At 44.7% G+C, this 13,457-nt stretch overlaps 1 protein-coding gene across 4 annotated transcripts; it reads right to left on the reverse strand.

Annotated features, from left to right (window-relative positions):
- Positions 1-2,491: 2,491 nt before the first annotated feature.
- On the reverse strand, positions 2,492-13,255 carry ATG101 (autophagy related 101). 4 transcript variants are annotated; one of them, XM_044286226.1, is made up of 3 exons: positions 13,163-13,255; positions 9,974-10,256; positions 2,492-3,101 (listed from the first exon to the last, which is right to left on the reverse strand). In XM_044286226.1, the coding sequence occupies exons 2-3, from the start codon at positions 10,223-10,225 to the stop codon at positions 2,697-2,699; spliced, it is 657 nt and encodes a 218-aa protein (XP_044142161.1). In that variant the 5' UTR covers positions 10,226-10,256; positions 13,163-13,255; the 3' UTR covers positions 2,492-2,696. The 4 variants fall into 4 exon arrangements, with proteins under 4 accessions (XP_044142161.1, XP_044142162.1, XP_044142160.1 ...); XM_044286227.1 differs by having other exon boundaries at positions 13,065-13,198; XM_044286225.1 differs by lacking the exon at positions 13,163-13,255 and adding an exon at positions 12,890-13,020.
- Between the last annotated feature and the right edge of the window lie 202 nt (positions 13,256-13,457).

Consider the following 13,457-nt stretch of genomic DNA (forward strand, 5'->3'; position numbering starts at 1 on the left):
TGTCTTTTCCAGAATCTCATCTAGTACTGGACCAAAGAGGTGGGAACCTTTAAGGGGTATAGCGCACAGCTTATTTTTGGAGGCTATATCCCCTGACCAGGATTTTAGCCATAATGCTCTCCTAGCCGTATTAGTTAGTGAATCTGTTTTTGCTGCAAACCTTATGGACTCTGCTGAGGCATCTGCCACAAAGGATGCGGCCATTTTAAAAAGAGGCAATGATGCCAGGATTTCTTCTTTAGGAGTGTCCTGCTTAAGATGTTCCTCCAGCTGGTTTACCCATAAATACATAGATCTGGCTACAGAGGTAGCAGCAATATTAGTATTGATACTATTGGCTGAAACCTCCCATGTTCTTTTGAGTAATCCGTCAATCTTCCGATCCATTGGCTCTTTTAACTGGGCCGAATCTTCAAAAGGTAGTGTGGTTCTCCTAACCACCTTTGCTACCTGAATATCCACCTTAGGGACCACATCCTATAGTTTTGTATCTTCAGGGTTGAACAGCAATCTGTTTTTAAATTCACGCGGTATATATAATTTCTTATCAGCATCCGCCCATTCGTCGATCACTAAATCCTTTAAGTTCTCATTTACAGGGAACAACTTTTTCTTTGCTTTTAACCCGCCAAACATTTCATCCTGTACTGAGCGAGTCTGTTCCTCTTCCTCAATATCCATTGTCTGCCTTACGGCTGACAGAAGGGGATCTAAATCTTCTTGTGAAAAAAAAGATATCTTCTCTGATCTCCAGCCATATAAGATGAACCCTGATCATCATCCCCCTTTGAGGTTTCCCCCTCTGAAAGATATAATCCTTCTTCTTCGGATTCTGACTCCCTTAGTATACGGGGTCTTTTGGGAGGGGGGGGGGGGGGGGGGGAGAAACAGCACATGGTTTCTGAACCATACTGGAGCTGGCCGCCTGGATCTCCTCTTTCACAATCACTCTTAAGTCTGCTAGGAGGGAAGATTGTTTATCTTTGAGAATCTTCGCCAGACAGTCACTACAAACGGCTTTTTTATATGACTCCTGCAGTTTATTTGAGCATAAAGCACATCTTTTGGCTTTCTTTTTTGGTTCTCCCAAAGTTTTAACCGTTAGCTGTGTTGCATAAACAAAGAGGAACCCGGAATATGAGCCCCTTAGGCACTTACATGACCCAGGATAGGGATGTCTGCGCTAGTGTCCTGCATAGCTGACATCTGGACCTCCATACCTCACTCGGACAAGAAAACTGACTCGCAATTTATGTCCTACCTGGTCCATCCTGTTGCCACGCTGCCTCATTTCCCGGTGGGGGGACTCATTCAAACGAAGAGTCAACCCCCCTGTATGCTTTCGCCGTCCGGCTTAGCGTTCCCTGGGCGCCGCCATCTTCTTCCGACCATGTGACCTCGACTTCCGGTCACATGGTCTGCACGCTGAGCAGGAGGAGCGCCGGAGTGCAGGAGCCGCAGCCGATCCCAGAGCTCCCACCCGGAAGAAGCGGCCTCGGCTTCCCACGATACTGCGGCCAAGGTACAGCGAAAAAGAGGCATTGGGGATAGCTAGGGGACCTCTACCCCGAGAGGTGCTAGCATTTTAGGCCCTTAGAGTCTGAAGAAGAGAGGCAGAACCCCCCGACCAGACTCGGCCCCACTCCTTTGTATTCCCAGAGCAGGGAACGACTTCTCTCTGCTCCTATCCCTGTAGGGACAGGAAGAACACTGGAGAGTGGGAGGGGAGGGGGCCTTTTAATCTCTCTCGCTTCCTGTCCCTACAGAGACCAATAGGACAACCTCCATGGGTGCTGTCATGGAGGGACGCCCTGGAAAAGCTGCTTCCTCTCTTTCTAGGTCAGTGACGTCACGTTCATTGGTCACATGAACAAATCCCATTTAAGTGAATGGTCCAGAGCTGCAATGCTAAGCACAGCCACTATACAAAGTATGGTGTTGTTTGTGAGGAGCCCGCAGCACTCGCTGGAGTGCTGGGAGTCACACCGCTATTGATCAGATATTGTTGTTCTATACTGAGGATAGGCCATCAATATCAAAATCTTGGACAACTTCTTAAAAAAATCTAAATGTCAAAAAAAAAAAAGCCACTAAACCAGATTTAGGCCTTAAAGAGGTTGTCTGCGATAATAAAAAATGTAAAATCTCAGAAAAGCCACCCAATTGAATAAAACAAAATCATGTTATACTCACCTCTTTCTCCAGAGCAATTCTCTGCGCTGCTGGTCTGGTCCTCCTGCTGCTGCTCATTTACAAACTGCAGCAGGGTCGTGCCGGTATACATGACCACTGCAGCCAATCACTGTCCTCAGTGGTAGACGACAGCGAGTCCTTGCACTTGTCACGTGCTGTATACCTGCATATTACGGCTACAGTGCTCCACATCCGATACGCATTTTTTGTGGAATGGATGCGGACCCCCATCTCTTCAATGGGTCTGCAAAATTGGTTGCTCTAGGCAACAAAACAGTTTTAGAAATTTTAATCAGTTTCATAAATCTGCTCCAATTTTATTTAATTTAAACGGTATCTACATTAAACATAGCAAGTTTCAAATATAGTGTACAATCTTCTGTACAGGATCGTGTTTATTATTGTAAGAATTACAGATATATACATAGGGCATGGATTTAGGACAATTTATGACATATGTAATGGAGTCCATACTATAAATATAGTGGAAGAGGCAGGAGCTCTTACAGAGCCAAAGTGTCTTTGATAAGTCTCCGCATTGTGGTGGTGACGGACGTTCCCAGGGAGTCAGTAATCTGGTAAGAGATTTTGTACAGATAGGGCTGTACATCCTTCAGGCTCGTATCAAACACATTGTCCACTTCTGACTGTGTCGGCATTTTGGGCAGATATTCATGTCTGTTCATCACCTCCACAATGTTAATAATCTTCTCCCCAAGTTTCTCTCCGACTTTCTCCCTGCAGATCTGCCGCTCCTGCTCAGTAGCTAGTGACACAATGTTCACTTTGATGGTCCAAACCTCCCATGGGATGCACTCGTCTGAGAACGGCCAGCGGGACTTTTTCTTCTGATAGAATTCCAGAGACACCTGACCGATGCCATCACTTCCAGAATTCCTCAATGCGTCCTGGAAGAAATAGACAGATTGAATGAATGAATAAAATTTGTAAATGTTTTCTGTACAGTATTTCTACATAACGTCATCAGGCAGTATTCAGACTGTCATCATACAAAGTGCATAACTAGCGTCAAGAATGGGATCATTTCCCAGGAGGACAAACCAAGGATTTCTGTGCAATCTTTATCTTTGGGAAAGGTTTCTTTGTTTTCTATTAATGAGATCCAATCTTATTCTTGGGACTAAACATACGGATCTAGGCCTCAATCAGCTATAATCTGTGAGGGAACCTGGCAGCGAAGTCTTTTCTTCCCCTACAGCACCACCACAGGGGAAATGGAGTACAATTCCTAAAAAATACATGGACATGCCAGGTCCATCAGAGAAAAACGCTCCTTTTAGCCGTTCTCCCCTTTAGCCACGTTACCTGTACTCTATTAAAGAGGTTGTCCCGAGAAAAATATTCTGCAGTTTTAAAACCAGCATCTGGATCCGAATACTTTTGTAATCGTATATAATTAAAAATGTTGTTATTCAATCAAATGTATCCGATTAGCGCCACCTGCTGTTTGTTTTTTTCTTATTTCTCTGTCCACCTCACTGAGGTGGACGCACATGTTCCATTCCATCCTTCAATAAAATCTATGCCAGAAGAGCTATTATTTGGTCACCTTGCCTCCCCAAGTGATCAAAAAGTCGTATATACCCCAAAATAGTACCAATGAAAACATAAACTCATCCCACAAAAAAACTAGCCCTCACAAAAGATGAAAAAGAAAAAAAAATATGGCTCTTAGACAATGGTAACATAAAACTGATTTTTTTTTTCAATAATGTTTTAACTGTGTAAAAGTAGCAAAACTTAAAAAAAAAAAAAAACTATATAAAATTGGTATCTCTGTAATTGTACTGACCAGCAAAATAAAGGTCATATGCCATTTTCCCGCACAGTTCACGCTGCAATAATACAACTCTAAAATGACAGAATTGCTTCCTTTTCTTCATCCTACTTCCCAAAAAGAGCAAAATAAAAAGCGATGGAAAAGTTCTATGTACCCCCAAAAAATAGAACCAATGATGACGGCATCTCATCCAGCAACAAAAATAAGCCCCACACAGCTCCATCGAGAGAAAAATAAAACACATGGTTCTCAGAAAATAGCTGTACTGGTACCTAAGAGGCTGTTTGAAAGTGACATGGCATCGATCAAAATATGTGCTGCAAAAGCGAAAAGGTGGTTTTTCCATTCTTAACCCTGCAGTGTAGCCAATCCGCAGTTTACATCCACATTAAGAGCATTTCCTTACCCAGTAGTACCCACCTAACAATTTAAGGGGTGTGGTGTCCAGCTGGACTCAGCATATTGGGCACTGAAATGCCACGTCTGTGGAAAACTTCATTTTGCACAGTGCCCTGCTCATTAAAGGGGTTGTCTCATGACAGACAATGGTGGCAAATCCTAGCGATATGCCCCTATTGTCTATGATGAGACAACTCCTTTAATTTCTGCAAAATACATGTGGTATCAAAGTATCGAAAGATGTAAATCGCCACTTTGGGCCTCAGATACGCATGGTGCTCGTTTACCGAGCCCTGCTGTATGCCCAGGCAAAAGATTAGGGCCATATGTAGGGTGTTTCTAAAACCAGGAAGCACAGCATAATAATAATAATAATGATCATAAGAGGACTGTTTTTTTTTTTTACACTGGCATACAATACAATTGGAACAACATATTGGGCACTAAAATGGCATATCTGTGTAAAATTGTGATTTTCACTTTTCATCTGCTGTGCATTCATTTTTGCAAAACACCCAGCGGGTCAAAATGCTCACATCACCCATTGGTAAATTCTGTGAGGAGTGTGGTTTCCAAAATGTGGTCAGTTCTTGGGAATTTCTTTATTTCACCTCAGAGCCTCTGCAGTTGTTGGCCAGTGCTGTATAAATTACGCCTTAAATGCACATGGCGCTCTTTTTCTTCCGAACCCTGCAGTCTGCCCACACAGCAGTTTATGACCACAAAGGGGGGTGTTGTCATACTTAGATAAATATTACCTAACAATATTTAGAGTGCTTTTTCTCATATTACCACTTGTGAAAATGAATCTATTTTAACAAAGTATTGTCACGAAACGGCCCTGAGCGCGCCGTCCAGCGGGCCACGTGACTAATAACTCAGACAATTTGAAAGACCATTTTCCTTCCTTTTATATTTCGGTTGTGCGTTTAAGTGTATGGACATCTTATTTCGTGCTAGATTTGGTTACTGGTGTTGTGCTTTTAAATGTATTCTCTTTTCCCTTTGTTGTAAGGATTGGATGGGCCTGGTTGAAATGCAATTGTATGCTAATTACTGTGTACCTCACCTCTCCAGGGCTGTAAGAAGGCCATCTGTATGCAAATCTGATGGTCTGATTCAAGCCTGGACATGTCTAGGGTTACATAAGGCTTGCAGTGTGTGTATAAATGCTTGTGTCCAAGACCCTAAATAAATCAGTCAGTCCCTGTTTCAAGTCATACAGCAACGTCTGGTGAGTGATTCCAGGGCGCCACACATTGTACCAAGAAGGCCGGGCCACTCGGCAGTCGGGCTGATCTCCACCGTGGGTGCCCCATCCCCTCCGCAGACGTCCGAGACATCACCAACCAGGGGGTCAGATAGGAGCAGGACCGCAGGCGGACACCCCATTCCGTCACAAGTATCTAAACTCAGTTTTGAATAATTTGAGGGCTGTAGTTTTTTGTTTTTTTTTAAATGGGCCATTTATTGGTAGTTTCTATTATGTAAGCCAAAGTGACTTCATAAGGCCCCTTTCACCCGGCCTGAACTCCCAGCACTGCCGGGGTCGCATAGTATTATATTGGTGTATAATGCTATGCAACCCTTGCAGTTCTGGAATGTATTGGATAACACTGACATAATGCTCGTCTGAAAGGGGCCTAACGGAACTGGTCTTTATAAGAGAGGGTTTTGGAAATTTTCTTGAAAATTTGAAAAAAAAATTGCTCTTATAATTCTATAGGTTTTCTAATGTCCAAAACATATTGACGCAAATTTACCATTAACATGAAGTACAAGGTGTAAAAAAAAAAAAAAAAAAAAACAACATCTCAGAATGGCTTGGATAAGTAAAAGCATTCCAAAGTTATTACCACAAAGTGGCATGTTAGATTTGAAAAATAGGGGGTTAACGGGAGTCTGTCACTTGGCAAGTCTCGCACACTTGCCCTGTGCTACACTTCCAGGGTAGAGGGGGAGGAAGCATATGGGAGGGGCGCACAGCAGGGAAGCGCTGTATCGTCATAACATCCGTGGAGAGGGGCGAAAACTTTGGCAGCTTATGGGAGGAGCACAGAGAAAAGAAGGGCAGTGGGTTTGGGCACTTTCCGCTGAGCACTTGGGAGTCGCTTTACAGAGGATTAGAAGTGCTTTTCGTGGAAATTCGTTAATGAGACAAGTGACATAAAAGGTATGTCTAGCATGCTTGTGCAACGTTCTGCTGGCCATTAGTGGTAGTTTTCTCTCATCTAAGTGACAGACTGCCTTAAAGGCCTAATGCAAAGCTGCTTCATTTTAAATGCATTAAGGCTCCTTCACACTGTTTTGGCCCTGGCATTTTTTTTGGGGGGCCATACAAAAAGTCTCAATGTCTGAATTGTGTGGCCATTAGTTGCCGCAGACGGACGTGGCTTGGCCACGTGTACTGCGGGGTAGTACCCTTATTATTTAGGGCACTTGCCCATCATGTTTTACCAAAGGAACTTTCTTCTTTGACCAGAACAATTCACACTTACTGGCCTGTTGCAATTTATTTTACTTACATTGCTTTGTGTTGGATTTGCTGCATTTTTAAAGGGAGTCTGTCACCACTAGGGATGAGCGAATCGACTTCGGAATGAAACATCCGAAGTCGATTTGCATAAAACTTCGCTCTAATACTGTACGGAGCAGGAGCTCCGTACAGTATTAGAATGTATTGGCTCCAATGAGCCGAAGTTATTGCTTCGCACAATAACTTCATAAATTAATTTGTACTGTAAAAAAACTGTTTCCCGAACTAGGGTTGTTTCCAGGGTACCATTACATTCATGTATAGGTGTGCGATAGGACAATGTAAGCGCTGTATATGGACATATGGTGGTGACTCCCATTAACATTCATGGAAAAACTATTGAACTACCCTCCATGTACTGACTACCAAAATGGGTGGTAAGGTCCAGTGACCAAAACGGCATGACTTGTGATAATGAAGCCTCTGTAGTATCTACTACACCACAGAAAACTTGCACGAGTACTGATGTCAGGGGGCACTACCGGCAGTATATCCTGTGACCTGTTTCATTAATATGCACAAACTTGGGGCTACATCAGCCTAGCGTAGCTCCAGTGTTAATGCTGGCAACAATCCCAGGACTGCCTGTGGCCAAATGCGCTGACCTGAATCCTGTCCTTCTCCAGATTTAGTTATACACTGTGAAATCACAGCGGCCATTTCTTGAATGTTGTCTTCTTTTCAGGATGCAGATGTTTGTATAGCTGCTCTGCCATTAAAGGATAACTGTCACATTTAGACCCTCATTTCAATTTTCCTATATGTAGTTACTAATAACATGATATTCCAGAATCAGTTACTATTAGACTGACTTGCCCCATATTTAATAAGATTCAGCCCTTAGCAACCAGTCTGCATAAAACTGCAATTTCACTATTCAGTTAAGATGGCCGCCACTGCCCTCACCCTGAGGCTAATCCCACCTGCCCTCACTAGCAAGTAACAATAGCCCCCCAAAAGTGCCAGTAACCAGAGTCCTCCCCCCTAAAGGGTTAATCTCCTGCAGCACAAAGGGGTCCTCTTACCACACGTTGCTTTCATTTATACACTGAGCAGATGGCAGATCTCCCTTCCCTGGTCTGCTCTGCACCAACTCTGCATTCTCCAAGTCTGCTGAGTAAGGGAGCGTCTGCCAAGCGCAGGGACAGGGAGAAGTACACACAGCCCAGGCACTGTTATCAGCTGCTGGGGCGGACCTGGCTTTAATCATTTACTTACTGTCCCTGGCTGTCAGTAATCTGACCTTGCAGGCTGCGTGCTCCGTCTATCAACACATAGACGGACCATGCCTAGCAACCCTATTTTAAGCACAAGTAAAAGTAGGCAGTACAGGGAACAAAAATGTGGAATTAAGGGGTAATTGAATACACAGTGAAAAGTTTAAATAGGGCCACCAAGGAGATATTAATCACCACAATCCAATACTCCAAATTATATTATATATATATATATATACATACACACACACACACACACACACACATATACACATATATATACACACACACACACACACACACATACATACATACATACACACACACACACGACAGTTATCCTTTAATAACCGAAATTAAACTGAAAGGACACAAGATGTCTGAAGTCCTTATACAACTCATTACAAGGAGCTGAAGTATGTACAGGATGATCAAAGATCTTCATGAACACCAGGGAGAGAACCAAGAATCTCTTTCACAATAAATGTTACTTGCCATAGATTTCAGTGTAAAGCAAGTTCTTCAGATGTTTTATTCCCAGGAGCTGACACCTGTGCACTTCATGTAGAGAAAGCTCACGAAAACCTGAATATGCCAGCCATACAGGAATATAGCTGGTCAATTCTGTGTACCATCTGTAAGCGCAGTAACCATAATTATACCACGAAAAATGTACTCACACTCCCTGCCCTGGCAAGAAACCTGGTGGAGGAGTTGGCCTTTTCTGGTCAGATAAATGCTCCTTCAGCCCAACTCTACCTTCACCCTCCCTTCCTTTGAAGTACAATGTCCACATCTACACTCCATCCACTGATCACCAGGCCCTGTCACTTGACCACCGGGCTCCTAAACATCCTCTCGTCGTCATGGGGGACTTCATCACCGTTGACACATGCCATTAAAAGAGGCTGTGTCAACATGATCAACCCTAATAAACCAGGCATACTGCCTGATAGGTATAGTTTTAATCGGCACGATGAGCCCTTTCTTTTGTCTGTATGTTAAACTGCTGCAGAGATAGCTGCATTTTTATTTATATACAAATCAGCACATTGGGAGCACCAGGGGGTGGGGCTGAATCCTTGGAGCACTGCTTTGTAAGGCCTGCATTGGAATATACTGAATCCTGTATTCTGTAATGCATAGACAGCCATTACAGAATTCAGGTACCAATCTAATTATTGCTTCTTAGAGTCACCTAGAGCAGGCATCTCAAACTGCAGCCCTCCAGCTGTTGTAAAACTACAACTCCCACAATGCCCTGCTGTAGGCTGTCCGGGCATGCTGGGAGTTGTAGTTTTGCAACAGCTGGATGGCCGCAGTTTGAGATGCCTGACCTAGAGTGACTTAAAGTAAAAAAAAGTAATATACATTTTTTTAAAAAAAATATAAAAAGTACAAATCCCCCCTTTTCCCTAGAATGAAAAAAATAAATAAACATCATGGGCATTGCAGTTTGAAGAGAAATTCACATTCACTTCTATGGGACAGCTCTGTCTGTTCAAGTGCACAGAAAGGAGCCGTCCCATAGAAGTCAATGGGGACGCCATACTTGTAATTACACCTGCTCACCACTGCAATTGCTGCATGACAAGCAGGTGAACAGAGCAGAGAAGGCAGCGGTCATATGAGCTCTGCTTTCTCTTCAAACAGCTGATCGGTGGAGATCCGGGGCCCCCACCAATCTGATATTGATGACCTATTCTGAGGATAGGTCATCCATAGTAAAAAGCAGACAACCCCTTTAAAAATACCTATCTCAGCAGGATATTTAGATGACATTTTTTACACAGAACTTCATGTCAAGCAGAGAAAGTCTAGACTCACCTTGAACTCATTGACTGCTTTGCGCAGCGCTCTGTCTAGCTCCTCAGAAGAAACCCTGACATATGTAAATTCTATGAAGTCACAGTCAATGTCTTGTGTTCCCACAGTGCCAATGGAATAGGTCCCTTCCTTCTTGTAGTGGAACTTGCCCGTGCTCCTGTGAAGAAGTATAGTGTGCAGGACGGCCAGCATGGCTTCTTCTACCTGACGGCCCTCCACCGACACTTCCAACACCTCTGAACGGCAATTCATTGTCACTTCCTGTACAGGTTCCTACTACTTCCTGTAAATAACATAAAAAACATAAAAGATACTTTAACCTCAATCAGCTATTTCTCCTCAGCACGTACTAATACTATGGAGTTTAGAACTGTAGTATTAGACAAACTGACCATCAGGAGGCATTCTCATGTCTATACTACGTGGATGTCACAACCACGGGTTTAAAGGAGCTCATCTGAACATTTATAGCATATGAAGAGGATAAGTCCTAAATGTTCAATAGGTGTGGGTCCCACCTCAGGGACCCGCTCCTAAGGTAGCATTCACACGACCGCATCCGTTTTAACTTTGCAGTCCATGTGCATCCCACACTTTTTTTTTTCGGGCCCCACTGAAAAAAAAAAAAAAAGTCTATTCCTGTCTGCAGAATGGACAAGAATAGGACATGTTCTATAATTTGCGGCTCAGCTGCACCGACGCCAATAGCTCCCCGCAGCTCTGGTTCCCGTGTGCGGTGTTCTGGTCCCCATTCTGTAAACTTCCTGCATGTCACTATAGGGTCACATGCACTTGGGGACACATCACTGCTGAGACCAGTCATTGGCTGCAGTGGTGAATGTGACCCCGTCTGTCCAGACGTTTACTGGACTGGGATCGGAAGACTGTAGAAGGGATCAATGGGCCCGGGAGGCCAGAAAGGAGTTGCATGGAGCAGGGTGACATCTACGCAGCTTTGAATTCTGCAACACAATCCAGAAATTTGCTGCACATTTTCGGCTGAGAAAAGTCTGCAGGTGGCATTTCCCCTTGCTCTGATACAGGCTGCCACTCTGCCATGGTATTGGTCATACAGGTACTGGATATCCTCCTGTGGTATGTCATTCCAAGCTCTTTCAACTTGGATCTGTAGTTCAGCCAAGGTGTTTCTTGGCTACTGTTCATTGGAGATCCGTCGCACAGATGCTGGATATCCCAGATCCGTCGCACAGATGCTGGATATCCCAGATCCGTCGCACAGATGCTGGATATCCCAGATCCGTCGCACAGATGCTGGATATCGTCCTGTGATATTCCAAGCTCTTTCACAGTGGACTCACAGCAAAGGTGGTTCTTGGATGCTGTGCATGAGAGATCTGGTGATGGAACTAGCCAGGGATGTTACTGGACACCATGGAGAGCATGTTGTAGCATAAGCAGTGTGTGGGTGTTATCTTGTTGCAATATCACAGGCAGTAGAACTGGCTCCACAATGTCCTCGACATAATGAAGACCAGTCAATGTTCCCTCAATGAATACCAGACGGGAACGGGCACAGTAGCTAATGGTGCCCCACACCATGACATCTGGTGTTGGTCCTTTGTGTCTCCACACTATGACAGCAGTAGACACACTCCAGCCCTCCTGATGCGGCCATCATTAGTACCAAGGCAGAACCTGCTTTCATCAATGAACATTACTGTTTGCCATTGATGGCCGCATCACAGGAGGGCTGGAGAGGGCCTACTGCCATTATACATACTGCGGAGACACACAGGACTGACACCAGGTGTGGTTATGTGGTGCATCATGGCCATTCATGTCTGGAATTCGAGGCAACACTGACCAGCCTTCGGTATGTCCAGGACATCATGGAACCATGTGGTATGCCAAAAAGATAATGCCTACCCGCACACTGCCTGCCCTACACAACATGGTCTCCTGCACCTTCCTTGGCCAGTGTTATGAGATCTCTCCCCCCATTGGGAATGTATGGGACTGGATGGGGTGACAGATCTCCCATGCAAAGCACCCAAGAAATGAAGGAGCTTGGAATATCACAGAAGGATATCCAGAATCTGTATGACAGTTCATGCCAGGCTGGCAGCAAGGAGAGATGCCTCACAGTATTAAAGTGACCCTGCCTCAACATATACCCTGCAGCAGAACCCAAAATAAAGGGCGCACCACCTTGGATGTTTGATCATTGACCAAGTGGTTTATACTTTGTCACTCTCTGCTTAATTGCATTAAAGTGATAGGAGAGAACATCTCACAACCAGACTATCCTCAGGATGACGAGAATGGGGACCCCCATAATGGGATCACCCTGAAAAGAAGAGAGCAGCAGGTTGGGCATGCCCACTTCTGCCCCATTCATGGGTTTCTCCATTCTGTTGACTGGAGCAGATTCTGCCACTGGGTCTAATAGTCGTCCCATATCCTGAGGATGGGGATAACGTCTCACTACTGGAATATCCCTTTAAGTTTTAATGTGTTCTTTTTTCTCTCTCTGGTTGTGGCCAAGCACATCGTCCATTCTGAGATGGGAATATCTCCTTGATGATTACATCAAACGGGAAGTCTTTGTTTTGTAAGAGACTCCAGGAGGGCCGGCCATCATGTGTAAAGCATAATATATATTTATTTTTTGCAACGTTATCATCAAAGTCTCACCTATCATGTAACTTCATCTATGCCATCTGCCATACAGCTCAATGATATCCTGGGCAGTACCACAGCAAATATGGGGGTGCTCCACACCAAAGCCTCTGTGTCCCAATAACCCATTTCCAGAACTAACTACATTATACAAATTAACCCATTAGGTGCAATCACAGGTGACATGTAAGATGAGTCAGGGCTACAGACACAGACTGTGGACAGGTCCGTCCCATCCGCCATCACATGACCAAGGCCCAGCGCCAGTACACCCACCGTATACAAGAGGATAGACGGAGGGAAATGAGAGCAGCCGGTGACCGGACACATACAGGAGGACAGAGAAACGGAGGCGCCTACCACCCATAGACCGAGCGCACTGCTCTTCTTCCTGACAGAACCAAAACAATACACGTCATCGGACTGTACCATTAGCAAATAGCAGTCATACCTCGCGTGGACTGTACCATCACCACGGAGGTCTACAGCTGCTGTTGGGGAGTATTCAGAGATCTGCACCACATGTAACACAGAAAGTACGGCACTTACTTCTCACTCAGCGGTTACACAGTGCTCTCTTTGTAGATGCCAGGGTGAGCTGGCTGCAGGACCTTCGATGAGGTCATGGTCATGTGATCAAACATGGGCGGGATCTAAGTGTCAGTTCGCGTTCCCAAGAAGGTGGACTAGTCTATTGCTGTGCACGGGGGAGTATGTGTGGAGGCAGCAGAGTTCTGCGTGTCAGACTGAGTGCTGGAGACTAGAGCCAGGTTATTGGACTGTACCATCCTCACCCAGGACACTGCAGGCCATATCCACATACATGGACATATTATATCGCTGT

Source organism: Bufo gargarizans, chromosome 3, assembly GCF_014858855.1.
Source record: "Bufo gargarizans isolate SCDJY-AF-19 chromosome 3, ASM1485885v1, whole genome shotgun sequence".
Lineage (NCBI taxonomy): Eukaryota > Metazoa > Chordata > Amphibia > Anura > Bufonidae > Bufo > Bufo gargarizans.